General features: G+C 37.0%; 2 protein-coding genes across 3 annotated transcripts; one reads left to right on the top strand and one right to left on the bottom strand.

Moving 5' to 3' along the window:
- Positions 1-1,040: 1,040 nt before the first annotated feature.
- LOC147863916 (uncharacterized) lies at positions 1,041-4,774 on the bottom strand. Its single transcript, XM_087319176.1, has 2 exons — positions 4,546-4,774; positions 1,041-1,721 (listed from the first exon to the last, which is right to left on the bottom strand). Exons 1-2 carry the CDS (start codon positions 4,744-4,746, stop codon positions 1,530-1,532), a joined length of 393 nt encoding a protein of 130 aa, XP_087175302.1. The 5' UTR covers positions 4,747-4,774; the 3' UTR covers positions 1,041-1,529.
- Positions 4,775-12,900: 8,126 nt separating this feature from the next.
- Positions 12,901-16,656, top strand: LOC147863915 (putative galacturonosyltransferase-like 6). 2 transcript variants are annotated; one of them, XM_087319559.1, is made up of 2 exons: positions 12,901-13,031; positions 14,263-16,656. In XM_087319559.1, exon 2 carries the CDS (start codon positions 14,560-14,562, stop codon positions 15,952-15,954), a length of 1,395 nt encoding a protein of 464 aa, XP_087175685.1. In that variant the 5' UTR covers positions 12,901-13,031; positions 14,263-14,559; the 3' UTR covers positions 15,955-16,656. The 2 variants fall into 2 exon arrangements, with proteins under 2 accessions (XP_087175685.1, XP_087175684.1); XM_087319558.1 differs by lacking the exon at positions 12,901-13,031 and adding an exon at positions 13,044-13,145.
- The last annotated feature ends 3,908 nt before the right edge of the window (positions 16,657-20,564 follow it).

Below are 20,564 nucleotides of genomic sequence, written 5' to 3'. Positions count from 1 at the left end.
TATACATGGTGTGTTATATCTATATTTTCCCATTCACAAGAAGGCAGACCAACTGCTCTTCCAATCCAATCCAATACATAAATATTGTGAAGCTAATCCCATGTATGTATAAACATTTAAATACACGTGTTTCCCGCATGAATTGTAAACCGTATTGTGCTTCATGTTATAACACAACCTTGTATCGGCCATTCATGTTTAGTTATAATCTGGCACTTTAGAGATGGGATGTAAATTGATTGCATGCATTTCGCTTCCAAAGAGTCGTTTATTCAACTTTCTCATGCCCTTGCTTTTCTCTCATAAACATGTAGAAGCCGTAAATGTCCAAAAACGGTGTGATCTTATTGTTTGAGGAGATACACCACTAATCATGTTAAGATATGCTATCATTATAATCCTATTAAAGAACTTGATATAACAAACTTCATTGCTTTCCTTTACTTTCACCTCTAGTAAGGAAATGCTTTTCCCGTGCAAAGAATGCTCATCTATCTATTCTAGATGGGGAGATGGCATCTTGTTACAAATATGAAGGTATTACCCTAGATCTTAATATGTTCATAGCTATACCAAAACAAGTGTATTTAAATGTTACCACAACTCAATCTAGGCGTCCCTTATGTCATCCATTCTTTAGATTCATAAGACTATTTAAGGAAAGCATGGTACGTAATTAAATCAATCACATCATGACAAAATAATTGAGCATGGATTCACATCACATGTACTTGCCCATCCACACAAAAATATGAAGCACTATCCAATCTTTGTTATGAATTTGAAGATACCTCACCTCCACGCTAATGGTAGAAGCAAATATCTGTATATATACATATCACAGAATTTATGCCATGTTATTTATCTACAAGTTACAACCATACTTCATTGTCAAAATTCAATTAAAAGAATTTGGGTATAAGATTTTATGTATGCAGCTTCTGTACTACTACCAAGTAGGCTTCGGTACTATTACCGGGTAGTTAAGAACTCGACATCACAGCTGTCTTGTCCAAACCAAGTCTCTGCGCAAGTAGTCATGCTACAAAAACCTGGGCAATATTACATGCAATGGGCAAACCATACCAGAAGCCGTTAAATTACCCAAAACAAGGCAACTGGAACACCACATAAATATATTTATTACACCTCAGCTCAAGAGTCAGAAAAAAAAGGGCAGCATAGCAACCTCTATACAAAACTGCAAAGCAGATTAACTGCCTTAGCAGAGTAGCTCTCTTTCACATATGCTTACAAATTGGGAATGGTGTCAGAAGAAAACAGTCTATGAACTGCATTGCCAAACTTAATATGGTGCAAAGTGGGTCTCTTTTATATATATCCTTTTTGTAACCAATAACACTTTATTTGCACTGCTATTTGCAGCACAATCCTTTCGAAAGTAATCAGGACCTAACACCAGATGATAAAATCGCACGAAAGGTCATCCAGAACCCCAATCCTCCTCAGCAATCATAATTTTGCAATGATAGCAAATAGTCTCATTTGCAATGATTAGTCAAAGAATATCATTTCTCATTTTGTTCTTCCTTGGTCAAAGGCTTCCATGAAGTGCCGCCACCGCCCCGAACTCTAGCACCAGGTGTACCAGTCAGGGTCTCGCCACGCAGCGCGGCCACATAACGGTCTTCGGTGTTCTCCTTGGACTTAATTTCCTTGAGAAACTGACCAAGCCTTTCCTTGTTCACTCTAGCCATCAGCTGTCCACATACAAAGAGAGCATCAAAACATAATAAGGATACGAATACCAAAATACAAAACAAGGGTACCAGAAAGAAATTGGCATAAAGTTCATTCCCTAATCGGTTTCATGCTCATCACATATTGTAAAAGCGCCCAAGACGAAACTCAAACACATTATAGAACACTGAAAGAGACATCACATTGACTCACTCTAAAAGCACCCAATGATAGTTGTACTTTTAACCATTCAGGAATCACCCATGCTTTGAAATTTTCATGTCTAAATGTGAAACTGAGTGGAACAGCAGTAATTATGTGAAAAGTGGGAGGAAAGAGTTAAGACCTTTTACTAGGAAAGGGATTAAGGAATATCAAGCAGTAGTACCACACAGTGTACTATAACCAAGGTCCATCTCAATTCTCAATGAGTATAATAAAAGAAGTATAAATAAGACATTAATCAATAAAAGTACGGAATTAGTGGAGTGTAAGAGAAAATTTACACTATGAGAGGAGTCTATGTCAATTCTCAATGCTTGTATGGGAAAAGAAGCATGAATAGAACATCATTCAAAAGGTGCAGAATTGGACAAGTGACAATCAACACTTCAAAGGGGATTCCATCGTAATAAGCACAGTTTTTGCCAATCGCTTAATGCATAGAACAGCCTCGAAATTATGACATCACTCCATACCATCAGTGTCCAAAGAGAGATGAAGTTTAATATCAACATTCATATAGTGTAATGCTAGGTGTTAGGCAGACAATCTCAAAAAAGTCTAGAACTAAGAAAAACATGAATTAAACAATCTATACATACAATGCACATAATAATGAATAATGACCGGAGTACATTGTTCAAAGTATCAAAGATTAAATTGATCTATCTAATGAATTGAAACAAGTTGTTATGAAACTAATTCTGATTATTCATATAATCCAGCTTCTAAGATCCACTTCAAAAAACTTCGACATAATTCAGTAAAAAACACAAGTTTTTTCATAATTCTATTAAAAGAATAACCTTTTTGACTTGATTCATGAGTAGGAGATGAAGAACGATAAAACATAAATAATTGCATGTGAATGATTACATTAATAATATCCAAAATGTAAAATGTGTCATTTCAGTAATATATTCCCACATATTTTCGTTGCATATGTTTATCAACCTGCAAACCAAATGATGATTGTTGGATTTTGAGATCAAGAAACTAACATAACTTTTAAGATCTAGTTCTTTATCCATATATATCTAGTTAATACTAAAAGATTCTCTAATTTGTTTTGTTTGCATTCACACTCGAGTAAAGAAAGAAAGAAAGAATATTAAGAGGCCAAAATGGCCTGCAACAAAGAACAAGCGATTACATCTTAAAATATAATCTCTTGGAATCTCAGGTAAAGAATTTGTAATTCCTGATAAGCTCACAAAGGAGACATTTGTTCAAACCTTCACTGCACAAAGCATTTGATATTATCATCAAATGTGGACACAGTAAACTATCAATAACCAAGTCTTCATCATCTTGGCTTACAATCCTGATCCCTAGTTAATGAATTCTCATGTGTAGAATCCAGAGCTATAAATAGAAACACTTACATGCTCATCAAACCAACCATAGATGCCACTAATCAGTCCACAGAATTTTATAATTATTACCAATCCCATAAATTTTGAAGAATTTCATGTCAAAGCTTTCATCCAAAGTCTGAATGCTTTGAAACATTATACCTTTAACCGGAAGTAATTCTACAATTGAAGGATTTTAACCAAAATGCATTGACCTTCTTCTCATGTCTTATGACACCAACATTCTGATAATGGGACATCTTCTGTAAAGTTGTTTTGTACTACACTAGCGTATGAACATAGTAGAAAGGATGGTAGCTGCCATCCCTTCACTTAATGATTCCAAAAGGAAACCCATCTGCAAAAACTAATAATGAAATTACATCATTTGAAATAGCAGCCAAGAGAGGCCACCTAACAGTTTGTGGTTCAGCAGTAAATCTGGCTTGAACTAGAAGGTCTACCCACTGAACTGATGTAAGTCACAATGCAGAAACAAAGCCACAAGCAAAATACGTGCACAGAACAATATGAGGTTCACAGACAAACCCAGTCAGGAATATAGAAAGACATCAAACACAACCAAAATGCCATTAAACACCAGGAATGGCTTGCTTCTCACAGTTTAAGATCACAATGACAACACACGCTAAACAAAGAAACTAATAGATCTTCATGTTCCATTGAAGTAACTAACAAAAGGATTCATAGACATAGCCTTACTATCACAAAAAGACAAATAAATAAAAAGAAATTAAATAAATCCTGCGTATAATTCAGGTGACTATCAAAACAAACATTCCAAAGTTTAGTCTTCACACTGTACAAACACATAACCTGACCAAAACAAGATTAATCCATGAAAAAAATTTGAAACTGGACTAAAACATTCTTAAATTTAGTCTTAAGATAAAAAAGGACATATAAACTGAACAAGTAGAATAATCTAAACTTAAGTCTTAATATCACAAAAAGCCGCATGTAAAATCATCTACGTAACTAACAAAAAGAATTTCATAAACTTAGTCATGAGATGATGAAAGGACACAAAAAAATTAAATATAGAGCAAAGCAACAGTTGATCCACCATATCCAGCATTCACAATTTTCATGTTAACGATGACTCAAAAAAAGAAAAAAAAGATTGCAATAACCTACATCAAAGCAACTCGTAATTTTCTATCATAACCATCATTTATCTAAGTAAACGCAAAGGAAAAGGGTGAAAAACAAACAAAATGGGTACACAATGAAATGAGAGACTTACATCTGTGTCTTGGCGAGCATGTTTGGAGAGGCGATGCTGAAGCTGAGGATCGTTGGAGGAGGTGGCGGACATGGTGGCATAGCCGAGGCCCAAGGGGAGCACAACGCAGATGGTAGAGAAAGTCAGGAAGAAACCCCTGGAAGCTTTGGAGGAGGCCACGATCCAGCGCCAGGTCCCACTCTTCTCATACAGGTAAGACATCCGCTGCTTGTCTGCGAGAGGGAAGAAGAGAACGTTTCGGAGAGACAGAGACAGAGACAGAGACAGACAGAGACAGAAGCAGAGACAGAGACAGAGACAGAGGAGAGAGAGAGAGAGAGAGAGAGAGAGAGAGAGAGAGAGAGAGAGAGAGTGTGTGTGTGTGTGTGTGTGTATGCAGGTTTTCTGTAATTCCTGAAATGCCCTTATAGAACTTGGGCAAGAAGGACATGAGATTAACTCATTTTGGAGGAAATGAGTGGTTTATCTGCTTCTCTACTTAGGGCGGCCATTTAGTTAGAGAACTCGTGGAAGCCTCTCACGCATTCCCCGGACACTTCATGACCCGCCCCTCGATGATAATACCATCGTATGATCTTATCGGAGCCCGCGCTCTTTTCCCATCTGTTTAAGATCTCGCACCACTTATTGGGGCATCAAAATTAGAGCGTTTTTAACCTGTATGTATGTATGTATCAAAAAAACTTGCTTGGGTACTTGTGCCTTGTTCGTACGTTGGTACCACCCACACGTTCATTTCCTACCGGAAAAAAATCTCATTTGTGTGTGTGTGTGTGTGTGTGTGTGTGTTGTGTGGGAACCTTTGAATAACACCTTTGAGACTGCCGACATCTTCTTGGAAGAATTGCAACTTAAATTTTATTGGGTTATGCTCGATTCATGTTGATATATTTGCATCCTTTCATGAAACATTGCCATATACTACTATTCCCATACATGTATGACATGCTTCGTCCCAATCTCATCTGGTTCCAAATTTGATGCGTACAAAGATGTGAACCCTCGTAAGGTATAGGCGGTGCGAAGACTTCAAACTTGATGTACGTCAAACGAAGATTTGCAAACTTATCATGTACACAGTTTACACCAGCTTGGTTATATATGTTACACTTATGCAATAATCACATTAACCTCTACTATAGAAGTCTAAGTTGATGTGGCAACAAAAAAATGTGAGGCTAAAAGCCTTTTTTGGGGGTTTACTTGAGTTGGAATAAATAAGTTATCAAACAATTATAGAGAAATCATTGTTCACATGGCACAATACCTCCTTTTCTTTTTGTAATAGAAGCATGGCATGCAACTTATATTCTTGCTTAACTGAGGCGGAAAACCATGAAACCTATGCTCATTAATCAAAGACTCAATGCAAAAAAGCATCACGACAAAAAGGTGTAGCATGCAACTATTTGAGTTGACACGAGAGAGTGGGTGCAAGGAAAATAACCATATGTCTAATTGTCATGAAATAACGAATTGTTTGCTTCATATTTGCATCCATAACAATAAATTGACCTTAGGAAAGACTTCAGCATAAGAGGAAAAGACAAGAACCTTACCACGAGTCGAGATTATTAATACCATGTGAAAGAGCTTCATATTTTTAGGCACTACATATTACTTTTCTTTGTTGGTCATAAAAAACAAGTCATGGTCTCTTGTGGAGGTGATGTTACATGCAATTTTGCCAATAATGTAAGAAATCTTCACCGACATTATTTTCCACCCTTCAATAGATTTCCACAAACACGATTGCTTGAGAATTAATTCTGGAATCTTGTGTTTCCAACGTACAAGTATTGTTGTTGCATTATCATAAGTGTTCTAAATTCTAATCTTCATTTGAAAATAACTACTTACACTAATGCATATATGCTTTATAGATCCAATTGCTTTCATTAGTGTATATATATAATTTATACATTCGTTCTTATAACAAAAAAGAATGTCTAAGCTAGGTACCCATCAAAAAGCTTTGTACCTCACTTGATGGTCCAAGGATAAGAATGGTCAATCATCTTATTTTGATTGTGAGACCAACGTAAAGGGCTTTAATAAATCCTATTTGCAGGTCATTGGGTCCAACCCCAAATGTTTGCAATGGTAAAAGAAGTTTTTTTTCAGTCCTCCCAATTTTTTAGACAAGCCCAATTAGAACTTCTTAGAAAAAAATGTTTTGCCCGATGTGAACCTTGAGAATAAATACATTTTTTCTTGCTCTTTAATCGATCAAACAAAACTTTTCACTCCAATTTAGGTTAATGGTATATGATTAATGGCCGTGTTGACATTTGTACCATCAATGATGGTTATTAGTATATTACTATATTAGTAGTCGGAAGTTGCCAATGGCACTCTAAATGATGCCATAAACGATAATGACAATGTCAAAAAGTATAGGTATCTAACAATGTGTCGGAATATATTGTCAAAAGCATTATGTTGAAGTAAAGATAATGGTATTTATTATAATTTATAATGTGTCCATAATTATGCTTATTATCTAGACTACTTTGTATGTAGCTTTGCGAGGTGAAAAAGTAAAGTAACTTTGCTAAATTACTAATAGGGCATAGATTTAGGAATCATGTGCATAAATATTTTTTGCCTTAATTGCAATTCACTTTTGCACCATAAAGCCGAATCCAAAGCTTGCCCAAAACTTCATTCATGGGTGTCATAATATTATTATATGGTCACTTGGAGTTGCTTACAAGTTTTGTATATGCATCCTTGTCATTGTGACATAGAGTGAATGATTATGTTGACATGATAATTTTCTGTGCACCTATCATATGTATGATTGTCCCACGAGGAAGCGTCGCTTGTACGAAGAAAAAACCCCCTAAAATTCGATGTTTCGGTATTTCGAGTATAAAAAGGTAGTAATGTGCAATTTCTACCATGGGGCATTTGTTGGGATTTATTGTATCCTACGTATCAATATGTCTACCATCTAAACAATGTTTGTCCTATAATTTGTTACACGTCTTTGTTTGCCCGAGAATTAGACAATTGAGTTGGCAAATCAATATGCTAAACTAAGTTGTGGCATACATACTGAATCATGTCAAGATAAACATTAAGGAGGCTTAAATATATGTGAATTTATGAAGCTACGTAGTATAATATAATTACTACATCACGTTACCATACTTTGCTCCAAATATATTTCATTTCACCTATTACGGTGAATAGTATAGAGCTTGAACATAATAGATTAAGAGAATTGCAGAATAGCCCCCTTAGTTAGAATTACCAAGGACAATAATTAATTGTTTTAAGCCAATATCTGCAACAAATTATCAATGGTTTCCTTCGTGAAAATATTGTATCCTATGTGTCTTGTGAATCAAATATGAGAACCAAACATTTGTTATGGTTACAACTTTATAAAATGATTTATTTACCACCTTTCTTCATCTAACCTTCAATATTTTACCCTATAATGGGTAAGGACATAGAAGTTTGAAATGGGTGGTCATAAATTGCAAAAATTGTGACGTTGCCATGTCACCCTCAATCTAAAGAAACTACATTGTGTGGCACTTGTGAGCACACCAATGGATTTCAGTCTCATTGCATGCAAGTGTTGATCATGACTCACTACCAATGATTTACTTTTTCTTTGAAAAAAAAGATACTACATTAGTATTAAGAATTAGAAACACCCTATGGCTATAAATAAAAGATGTACCTTTCGGTAATAAGCCACTTTCTAAATTCTAATTGTCGGCTTAAATAAATACTTCGGTGTAGAGTAGAAGCACTCCCGCTTAATCCATCTATAAAATATTCCTTTGTCCCGATGGCATGAAACTCCAATCGTTTGAGCTCCACATGTTGGGCGTTACTGTCTTATTGGTAACCAATGATAATGCATAACACATTTGACTTATTATGACCTTCCATTTTGCTAATACATGATATTTCTACATTAAAACTTTCATAAGTTCCCAATTTCAATACGGCCTAATGATGATCGTTATTTTAAAGCAATTGAAAAAAAGAATGCCTTCTGATTAAACTAACACTCATCGAGTCAGTAGATATTAAGCAAGATAAAACAAATGTTTATAGAAATGATTTGTCACGCTTAAAAAAGTTAGAGAATCATATGTATTCTTTTGCATGGTACAACAATATATTTTACTTTTCATCTTACCACAACTTTTTATAGATTATTTCTTATTCTTATAGATTCATGGAGTTGCCTTCAACATAAACATATGATCATCATGTAGGCTTGCATATTACAACATACACGTTGTGATATAAGACCTTAAGCATTACGATCATTAAGAAATATAATGATGCTCGTTTTGGATCATACATGTTCACGATAGTTTATCTTGAGGTCATTCTCTCCAAAGAAAGGTGTGCCAAATGCTCATCATTCATGTTGACATCTTTATTTTTGGAAACATGCGTAGTAGGTTCTTCATCAAATCAATCTAGATTTTTATTATCAAAATTGTCTAACAAGCATGACCATAATTGATGAAGTTGGTCATTGTATAGTAGGAAGTAGTGAGGTACCTTGTTTTCTTATGATATCGAGGCTTCATAACATCTACTATATCATGAGTGGCAAATCGCAATTAAGTTTGTAGCATATTGAATCGTGGTTCAATTTGTATGCCCACATCAAAACCTTATTTATCGACCAACTTAAAAAGTTTATTCTTCTTATCTTGATACTTGGTATGAGTTGAATAACTCAAAGTTCCTATGTAAAACAACACATGCTTACAAACAATATATTACACGTGATCATGGATTGTATTAGAAATAAGCATTATTGTTAACGTATAAGAACAAAATGGAATTATTGACCCGTAAGTTGTGAGTGTGAATCCATGTGTATCTTTGCCCATAAATGAAGTTACACGTTGGGATAAAAAATCGTGGAACCCCTTCAAGGGGTGCAACAAAAAACACATGTATATCATTTCTTTGTCACTATTTTGCCGTTATTGGATCAAACATGAGTTGGACCATGGAATTGACCATTCGTTTGCAAGATTTTCCCTTAAATAAACAAAGCAAATTAAATTATGATCCAACTCTTACTTATAGGTTGGCACATCAACTACTTGGAATTTTAATAACTTCCTCACAACATGATGACACTTCAACCATTGGAATTTTAATGATTCGCTCAAACAAGGACACATCAACAAGTTCCTAAAACAACAAAACGTTGATTATAAGATAACTGAATTCAGCCGTAACATACTAACAATGTCAATGGAATCAAATTCAACATCAAGAGATTTTCAACTTCAATCAGAGGAGATAATCTAGTGACAAAATGATGGTGAATATGAGCACAACACAGGTACTTGATGAAGAGAAAGATGTGAGGGTGCACATATTGGGAGGTAAGAATTTGTTGTCCATACTCAAGAGGAAGGTTGGACTTTTCTAGATATGGCGTGTTGATCATATGCCATATCAATGAATGGAATCTAATGATGAGAAATCTCGTAAGTAGTTAGTCGGTACTGCATAGTATGTGATATTGAATGATCTCCCCACACATTCCCATGTTATACGTCACAAAGCAATATATAGTTTCTTTAACTTGGGCACCTCTTATGAATATACGTTGAGTTTGACCAACTAGTAGATGTAAAAGTATGAGCAATACAACCATTATATGGCAACAATGGGGCACTGGGATGGAAGCGGAACTCCTCAAGTTTGAATTCAATCATATGGTGCGCTTTCACTATGTGATTGGCAAAAATGATATCTTAGTTCCATGTACAAGAGCCAAATTCAACTTTCCTTATCGAACATGGTAGTGTTGATTGATTGTCTCGTGTATTTGCCACATATATTGTTCCATTGGAGTATGAGTAATAGGTTTTTGCACATTAGTCAACATGGAGAAGCATAAGAGGCGTGTAGGCTAAAGGGAAAATTGTCTACATGCAATGACCCTTTGCATGGACCTTGACCTCCGAGGAGTTTACTTGATATAAGTTAATCCTATGACACCTCAGAGTGATTTAGATCCTTGTTGTAGGATTCTTGTATTGTTGTGTTGTATTAATCTATACAATATTGTTATGATAGAGAGAAGTCAACCTATTGCGAGAAGAAAGACGAACAAGGAGGGATAAATATATTCAAAAGAGAGCATAATTCCAATGTTTAAAAAAAAAGTGTTGTCTTCAACATTCCTTGACAACACTCTTGTGACAGAGTATTGAGTTATAAATATTTCTAGATTATATAAAGGTGTGTGAGAGAATGTTGGCTTGACAAATATTGTTGGGGCAATGTAGATGGATTTTGCCATTGAGGCATGATGCACATGTCATGGCTTTCTTCATATTTATCGTCAGGTGTCATCAAAGAGTGAGTATAGGAGTGCCAAGGACAATTGAGACCATGAATAATGGGATACAAGGCACATGGACTATACCAACACTAGAACATAAGGTGTCATCAAAGAGCAAGTATAAGAGTGCCAAGGACAATTGAGACCATGAATAATGGGATACAAGGCACGTGGGCTATACCACCACTAGAACATAAAGATAATTGCTCATGAAGTCTCATCCTTTCGAGGAAACTCTCAAACACCCAATTAACTTTGTCATAATCTTGCTCCACTCAAATAAGCAATATTGGATACCTTGTCCCCTTGACAATACTCATCCCATGCATAGAATTATACAGTTCATGTTTGGAAAAAACCATACAAAGAGCAATTGCGAATTAAAATGCAACATCATGCATCAACATGATATTCATGGCTCGCGGATATTTAGAAAACCTAGAGTTATCATTTTTATTTTGGTATGGATAGCTCGAATCCATGCATATTGTATAATTATCGATGTATTTAGACCTCCGGTAGATGTTAATATGTCTGACTCCCCTCCCATCTCAACTGTACTATGGGTTGGGAGCAATGGATCCCTAGATGTAAAGATGCTTCATCATGGAGCCCATCAACTTTAACCTAAACCCTAAAGTAGCAATATGCTTGGGATGAGCTTTTCATAGGGGACTACCATTTGCATGGAAATTTGAAGTTATGAAAACTCGGGGGGTTAGGTTGGCTGGTAAGCTCGTGGATTTTCGGCCAAGTTAGCCGAACATTGTTTAATTTGAAGGTGTCAAACGACTTTTTCAAATTGCTAGGACAAGTTGATTGCTACAAGGTAAAGTTGACTAATTAATCAAATGGTAATAAATTATAATTATTGATACCTTTCTTCTTGCCATCTAGGTGTCCATTCTGTGTTGTTTAATAAAGCTTCAATGTGTGTGTGTGTGGGGGGGGGGGCGTTACCACAAGAAATGGAGAAAGTTGCTTTTACATGAAAGGACAAAGCATAGTATGAACCATACGTAACATACGTGAATTCGAGAATGGTAAACACCATTTAAGTATGTATGTATGGTAAATACCATACTTTTGTATTCATTATTTATTTATGATAAAATAAAAAAAACTTTAACGTAAGAAAGTTAAGGTAAAAAGTATAAAAAAAACATGAGAATGTTTTGATAGCATACGCATTCGTTTTGAATTCGTATGAAAAGAATGTTCGCCAATGCATTGGAGTATATTTACGTACTATGGGACAAAGCAAAGCCCAAGAAGAAGAAGCAGCAAACTGGGATTCGAACTCATGACCTCTTTCATTATTTCCTCTCACTCTTGGTTCTGATCGAGATCTGATAGCTAAAAAACCAACGGCTGGGATCTTCCCGAGCTGCGCGCAGGAAGCTCTCTCCACCGTAGATTGGGTGGATCCTTCATTCTAGATGTAGGTGGGAGGGAGGGAGCATTCAATGCACCACAAACACACACACACACATAATCTCTCTCTCTCTCTCTCTCTCTTTCTCCACAAGCAGACAGACACACACTCACTCTCTCTCCCCCTCCACACACACACACACACACACACACACACACACACACACACACAGTGTCTGTCTGTGTCTGTCTCTCTCATCCCATTCTTTGCTGGATACAGTTGTCCATTTCCATTGTCTGCAGTAGTAGCAGAAGAAGAAGAAGAAGAAGAAGAAAAAGAAGAAGAAAAGCTCACTACGAGAGCTTTGTCTGTCTTGCCTTCTTCCCGCCTGCTCCACCCCACCCCACCCCACCCCACCCCAGCTAAGCTAAGCTAAGCTAAGCTAAGCTATGGCGAGACAGCAGCTTCTCTCCACCTCTCGCCATATCCTCAAACCTCTCTCCTCCTCTTTCGTCCTTTTCTCTCTCCTTCTTCTGCACATACCACTGTACTCATAATTGCACTCCTCCTCCCCTTCTCTCTCTCTCTCTCTCCATCACCATTCCACTCTAAATCCTCTACGCTTTCTTCTTCTTCTTCTTCAAGCGCACGCACGCATTTGTCTACACCTCATCGCCATTTCTGCTTCTTCCCCCTCTCATGAACCGGTGCCTTTCTCCTTCTTCGTTCTGTGCCCGATCAACTTCGCTCAGATGAAAGGTAATTCTCTTTCTTCTTCTTCTTCTTCTTCTTCCTCTTCTCCTTCAACTAGAAGGCTGCAATGGTACCTTGTGCAGGGATTCGTTGGCCTTCTCTTATCCCTTGCATAATCAGGTTAACTCGCAACAGCTGATTACACTCTTGTCTTGTCTTATTGTATCTACCTCTACTGTGCAGTCAGTTGTCTCATTTCCCCTCAGATCTTGTGCTTACTTTCCTCCTTCAGTTCTCTTTTAGCATCATCATCACTTGCACTGATAATTCATTCCGTTCTCTCTCTCTCTCTCTCACACACACAATCACACACGCACTTTCGTTTTCTCTGTGAGATCTACTGTGCACTGTGTTTGCTTCTGCATTTCGTTCGTCCAGATAAGCGAAACCCTAATATTTTCAACCGGCAAGTACTTGCCGAACCTCGTGATAAAGGTCTTTATGGCATTTTACGGTTTATGTTGATGACGTGTTTACAAATATATATATATATATATACGTTCGCCTTATCTTCTTCTTCATTTAGCTTCCATTGACAGTATGGAGTTCTTTAGTTTTACCTTCACCTTCACCTTCTTCACCTTTGTTTAGATTCACCTTCACCTTCATCGTCGTAGCCAAAGCCATTGTTGTTATCTTCTTCAGCATCATCGTCTTCCCTCATTCGTTGATGATGAGTGTAATGTAATGTGAATGCACTCTTTTTTTACATGGCATCTTTCGAAGGTCTGGTGTATTTGCTTCATTAACATCCTGATCACCATCGACATCTTTCATCTTCATCTCCATCTCCATCGTCTTCACTCTTCTTCCATTGATGAAGATGCGTTCTTTTTTGTTTGGAGTCTTTTGAAGTTCCGGTTTGTGCAGTTTCACCTTTCCCTCTTCTTCTTCCGTAACCGTCTGATTTTCTCTCTCTCTCTCTCTCTCTCTATACTATATTATTTTATTTTTACTCTCTTTCCATCTTCTTCCTTCCTTCCTCCAAACTCCTCCCTTTCTTTCTCTCTTTCTTTTCGCGTCTCTTTCTCTCTCTCTCTCTCTCTCTCTCTCTCTCTCTGTTTCTAATGTACATCAAACAACATACACAAACACGCGAATTCCCGTCTAACATTCTTGTTGCCATTCCCTTCACAGGAAACCCCCCTTCCTTCCTGCTCAAAAACTAAACTTCTTCGTCGAACACTGTTTCACACTTGCATTCCCTTCTAACTTTCTTGTTTCCACTTTTTCACAGGAAACCTCCTTCACTTTCCTGCCACAAAGCTTCTTCTTTTTCCATCGAACTCTCTCCTCGTGCTGCCATTTCTTCACAAGAAACGCATCCCTTTCTGCAAAAAAACCTGACTTTTCTTCATCCCCTCCCCTGTAAGATTCTTCTTGCCATTATGGTGCTTTGAGGAGGTGAAATGCAGATCAGACTTGGCCACCTTTGTGGATGGAAAGAAGCGATCAGGATCTCTTCGTGAGTAATTATTCAGCGAGAACTAGATGGTTCCCGTTATAACTGTGGAAGGGAAGGAAGAGGAGAGAAATGTTTGAATCTAGTGCCTCTACAATATCGACAGAAGGAAGCAACATCTTAGTTGATCAGGGCACGCCAATTAATATCATGAGGAGGCCCGCTGCTCTTGCAGACCTGAAAGAACTTTTCTTCCTTCTCTCCATCCTCCTCAGCTCTCGCGTCTATAGTATCTGTAGAACAGAAGATGCAACGCACAGAATTAGAAGATCATCTAAAGAAGAAGATACTAACCAAATAAACTGGAAAGAGAGAATGATGACGATATGTTCAGCGAGAGCATGGGGCGTAGCTTCTGTTACTCTCGCGCTGATCATTCTCCTCTTTCCTTCCATTCATAATTCTTGGGCCAGTGCTGATCAACATCGTCCTCATCATCATAAGATATTGCTGTCGCCATTCCTTTCAACAAGTCTCAGTAAGTTTGTCTCCACTCCTCTTGTTTCTTTTTCTTCCTCCTCCATTTTCAAAGAAGCTCCTAGTGTGAGAAACGGAGAGAATTGCTTCTCTCCTCCTACGTCTTTGGATTTTGTGTGTGATCCCGTATCTGTCCACATTGCGATGACCTTGGATGTGGCTTACCTGCGGGGATCTGTGGCCGCTGTCTTCTCTATCTTACAACATGCCAGCTGCTCAGAGAACATTGTCTTCCATTTCCTTGTCATGGAAGGTAACATTGACACTGATGCCGATTTCCGACATTTGATCTCATCCACATTCCCATTTCTCAAGTTCAGGATCTACCACTTCGACGCAAATCTTGTCCGAGATCGCATATCCTCATCTGTCCGGCAAGCACTGGAGCAACCTCTGAATTATGCACGGAATTACCTCGCAGAGTTGCTAGAGCCTTGTGTCGGAAAAGTTATCTACCTCGATTCTGATCTAATAGTTGTGGATGATATCTTTAAGCTATGGAATACAAGTCTGGGATCCCATATCATAGGAGCTCCTGAGTATTGCCATGCCAACTTCACCAAGTATTTCTCTTCTTCTTTTTGGTCCGATCCAGACCTTTCAAGTACCTTTGATGGCAGAAATCCTTGTTACTTTAACACAGGTGTAATGATAATGGATCTAACGAAATGGAGACTAGAGAATTGCTCAAGAAAGATAGAGCAATGGATGAAGATTCAGAAAGAAAAGAGGATATATGAGCTAGGTTCATTGCCACCATTCTTGCTAGTCTTTGCCGGTTTTGTTCAACCTGTCGAGCACAGGTGGAATCAACATGGATTAGGTGGAGATAATGTGAAAGGTAGTTGTAGACCTCTTCATCCAGGACCTGTTAGTCTTCTTCATTGGAGTGGAGAAGGTAAACCATGGACCAGGTTGGATTCTCAACAACCATGTCCTCTTGATAGCTTATGGGCACCGTATGATCTATTTCTGAAGTCTCTCTATTGAAATGGTTATAATCAGTCTCTCCTATGTGCATGAGAGAGAGGTATGGATCAGACACTCTCAATTCCGAAGAAGCTCAGAAAATTTGATCAAAGAATGAAAAAACTCTTTACAGTGAGATATATGAATCAGTGTTACGATACATTTGCATTGCTATTTTCACGCTGGGTGCTGTGGCTATGGTGGCTTTTGCACTTTGTCTAGGTTGAGATATATGATTCAGTGGAACCAAATTCAATTTGTTTGTGATGATGATGATAATGGTGGTGGTGCTATTTCTGCAGAAGATAGAAGAAGGTTTCTTTTGAAGATGATTTGTATTCAGCTTGGATCACAAGATAGAGAGATAAAACCTGTGTAGATAATCCAATTTTGTTACCAGAGTGTTACAGGATTCTCTTAAGCTGAAAGGAGTGAGTAAATATGGTAGTAAATCCATACATATATTAGCCATATCCATTATCAAATCTCTCTCACCTCTCCCCCTAAAGGAACCTTTCTTAGCTTCTCAGGCATATTCCAGTTATTTTGCTCTTTAGAAAAGAAAACAAATTCATTCAGTGTAAGTAATGGTTTGGCGTGCTTGTTCCCTATACACCATAACCATGAATTGCACCCATCTCTGTATGAGATGTGTGCATCAGCAATAAAAATTCAGTGAAATTTCGCTTCCGATTATTAATTCATTCTCTTCCTTCCGTTTAACACCAGTTTATTTTATTGTGTGTATGAGATGTGCGCATCAGCAATAAAAATTCAGTGGAATTTCGCTTCTGGTTATTAATTCATTATCTTCCTTCCACTTAACACGAGTTTGTTTTGTTGTCTATGTGTGCGACAGAGAGAGAGAGAGAGAGAGAGAGAGAGAGAGAGAGAGAGAGAGAGAGAGAGAGAGCGAGCACTTGACTTATTTCATATTTTGCCTTTTCTAAACAGCATTATTTTTATGTTATGATAACGGTCTTCTCTTTTCACCATCTTTCTGTAATATTTGCTCTATCAAAGGATATATAGAGATACCTTTGCAGGCGTTTCCTTTTACGAATAAATGTGAGAGGGTCTTTGTTCTGATTATTACTGCTCCGCTAGTTTGGTCTGACAACTACTACTATTAAGAAGACTCTTTGATTGTGTCTGTGCAGACAGTTCTCTGGGTAAATAAATGTGAGAGCTCTATTTGACTACACTACTACTCTAGTCTGATAACTACTACATACTACTACTACGAAGGCTCTTGATTGTGTCTTTCCAAGAAGAAGAAGAAGAAGAAGAAAAGGGAAAAAAAAACTCTCGCTGGTTTCCCATGCTTTGATTGGGTCTGCTGAAAAGCAAAAGCGAATTGTTTTTGGTATTTGCTGTTGTTTTTCGGTTCTAAAAAGTAGCTGTTGTTCAGAAATCTCTCTTTCTGTCACTGGCTCGCTCACACACACACACACACACACACACACACACACTCTCTCTCTCTCTCTCTCTCTCTCTCTCTCTCTCTCTCTCTACTTATGTTTGTGTCATTCCATGAGCTATAGGTGTACCCATGATGAGACAGAGCACTCCACCTTTTTGGTCTTCTTTTTGTCTTTTGCATTCTATTGTACATCATGTAGTGTAGTGTAGTGTGGCTGGCTGGCTGGCTATATGCCTCTCCAAACAAAAAAAAACCCTTTCTTCTGCTAAGCTCTCTCTCTCTCTCTCTCTCTCTCTCTCTCTCTCTACTTGGATGATGGGTATTTTGATAGATAGATAGAGCATTTTACCTCTTCACTAAAAAACTATGTGTATTTTGACCTCGTGGCTGAATGGATTGAAAGGATAAATGGACACGAACCCCAAGGTCTCACTCCCCACCCCAACCGGCATACCAAGTGATGACCAGAACCCCCTTTTTCGTGCCTTTGTCGAACAACTGTACCACTTCAACTAAATAAATGTCTATTTACCCATCTCTCTCCCTCTCTTAGTATATATATATATATATATATATATATTACATGTATAGAGAGAGAGGTATAACCTTTAATCACTTTGGGCTGTAAGCATTGGTCATCGAAGCATCTTCCAGCAAGAATGATTTGGGTAGGAGTCAGGACCACCTTGAATGCATGAATATAAGTCCTTTGAAAAGAATGGCATTATTTTTCCAATCCTTAAGGGCGGATTTGTAAAGCTATGCTTGTTTTGAAAAAAGAAAGGTTTAGTTCCACATTTATAATGTATAGAAAGAAGGTGAATTGCCTTTAGAAGATCTGGATTGTGGAAAGTGAATTCTGTTTAAAGCCATGCTTTTGACAACAAATTTCGTTCCAAATATATTGTTGGTCCCTTATTGACCTCAGAAAGGTGGTACAAACCACAATTGTTCTCAACTGGGACCTTGGAATAGTTTCCTCTAACTATTTGGCTGAGTTTCCTTTGCCCAAGGAACCTGATCGTATTTCTTTCCCTCTTTAAGAATGCAATCCTGTCCTTAATGAGGACCTTCGAAGAGTTTTCTTCAACTATTTGGCCAAGTTTCCTTTGCATAGGAACTTGATAGAATTATGGCTGTTGCATTATTATGAGTAACATTTTCAACTAGAGTTACAATTGCCTTTTTTAGGAGAATTTTTGCAAGGATACCCTTGGGTTGAGTAAAATGAACTTCTCTAAAACCCACATTTTTTGAAAGAAACTTGATTTGAACTCTTGTGCAATGTAGTCATTTTATGTTAGTTACAAAACATAAAAGTTAAAACCGTGTAATTACCTTTTTTATTTAACATGTAAAGACAATTGTTTCCTTAAGATTCGTACTTCCAAACAAATTTAATAACCATTTGATTTTCCTTTCCATTGTTAGGAAAACGAACCAACACCATAGGGATTTTGAAGAAAACAAAAATACCAATCCCATTCTCGGTAAAGTAGATGAGATTCATGGATAGTAAGAATCAGCTAGAAATTACACTAAATCATGATACTCACACGTATTTTCTCAAGTACTAGGGATCCTCATAACCTTGTAGATTAGGTCAAATACTGGTGTATGTAGCGTAGCTTCTTAATTAAAATGAAATGAATGGTGTTACAATGGTTATACTTGCCTTTCAAGGGGAAGAGATGGGGCACTTTTCTCAACTATCTTTTCAACTTCTCCTTTATCGTTGCGACCCCCATCAAACTAGTTATTAGGTTTGTGGGATGTGTTGGATTCAGAATCATTTATGTGAAACTATTTGAACTAGATCTTATCATATGAGTGAGTACTAGAATAGGGAACTAGACTACTTCCATATTATCCATGGAGCAATAAACTAAAAAAGGGTAGGCTTCCAAGGAAAATGAAATAAAAATGTCAACTGACTTTTCGTGAAACCTCAAGCACCATCTCTCTGAATAATGGTTGTGTCTCAATAATTCTTCTGTCTCTCTCACATATATGTGCATGCATCCAACCATACCAACCCACATATGCCCACCCATTTGCATGATGGGGACTAGCCCCAAGGGACATAGTGAAGCATAAGAGCCTTTATTTTCTTAATTGTTAGAAAACCCCTAAATTGACAACTTGCACATTTGATTAGTCTTGTAGACTTTTTTATAAGGCGTAATCATGTAATGTATGTATGCATGCAAATATATATGTATATATTCAGGTAAAGGTTTCCTTTCCGTAGATCCAGAATCTTTTACAAAGTATTCAAAGGGATGATATTTTTGTATAGTTTTCGAACTCTGGACGATAAAGTTTTACCATGTAATATGACACATAAATTTATATGGATAATACATTTTCTAGCAAAAGCTATGCATAATTTAAATGACGAATTTCACGTACATTGATGTGTTTTAGAATAAATTAAGGTTGATAAAAGCTGTATGATGTAATGATATATCTTGATCAAGGGTGTCATGATATAATTATATATGTTGCTTGAGTCTATTATTTCATAATTTTATACGTCAATCGAGGGTATATGTTATGTTTGTTTTTTTAACATGCCATTCCATGTTCTGTTTAGAATAGAATGCATTAAGTATGATATGCTAAATGTCCAAAAGGGGTAACACTGGAGGTAAGGCTTTGTTCATGGAATGTTGCGGCGATGAATTCATTGGCTTTGATCCAAAGTAACAAGTTTACAGAATATTGTCCCATGTTGATTGTACTATGAAAAGGCATTTGGTCATGTGATTTGTAATCCACATTTCTAAAAGATTTTCAATGATGTAAGAATTTTAATAGTTCGATTTATAACTAGAGAAACAATATTGTAAAACATAAATTTAGCATGACCAAAATATTTATATTAATGTTCCAAATTATGATTTGTTGGAGATTTGGGCTAGTTCGGCATCCATTTTGTTATTTTCTGTTAAAAACTAATGTTATGGATTTGGATGGCTATTTAGTCCTTTGGATTATGGTGCACACTGATTAAGATAAATTCAAATTAATAAAAAAAACCGGTGTTAACATAACAGTTTGCAATGAGAGCAAAATGTGCGCACACAATTCTGAAATTGATGTCAAAGCTTCTCTATGGAGTATGAGAGTTAAATAAAAAGTCATACAAAAAGAGAGGGGGTTTGCTTTTTGTCAGCTTATACTGAGGGGATGTGACCACAATTGG

Source organism: Azolla caroliniana, unplaced genomic scaffold (genome assembly GCF_043228905.1).
Source record: "Azolla caroliniana isolate FFs.n. ecotype wild unplaced genomic scaffold, voAzoCaro1.0.p SCAF_5, whole genome shotgun sequence".
Taxonomy (NCBI): Eukaryota; Viridiplantae; Streptophyta; class Polypodiopsida; order Salviniales; family Salviniaceae; genus Azolla; species Azolla caroliniana.
This window is presented reverse-complemented; position numbering and strand designations above follow the sequence as displayed.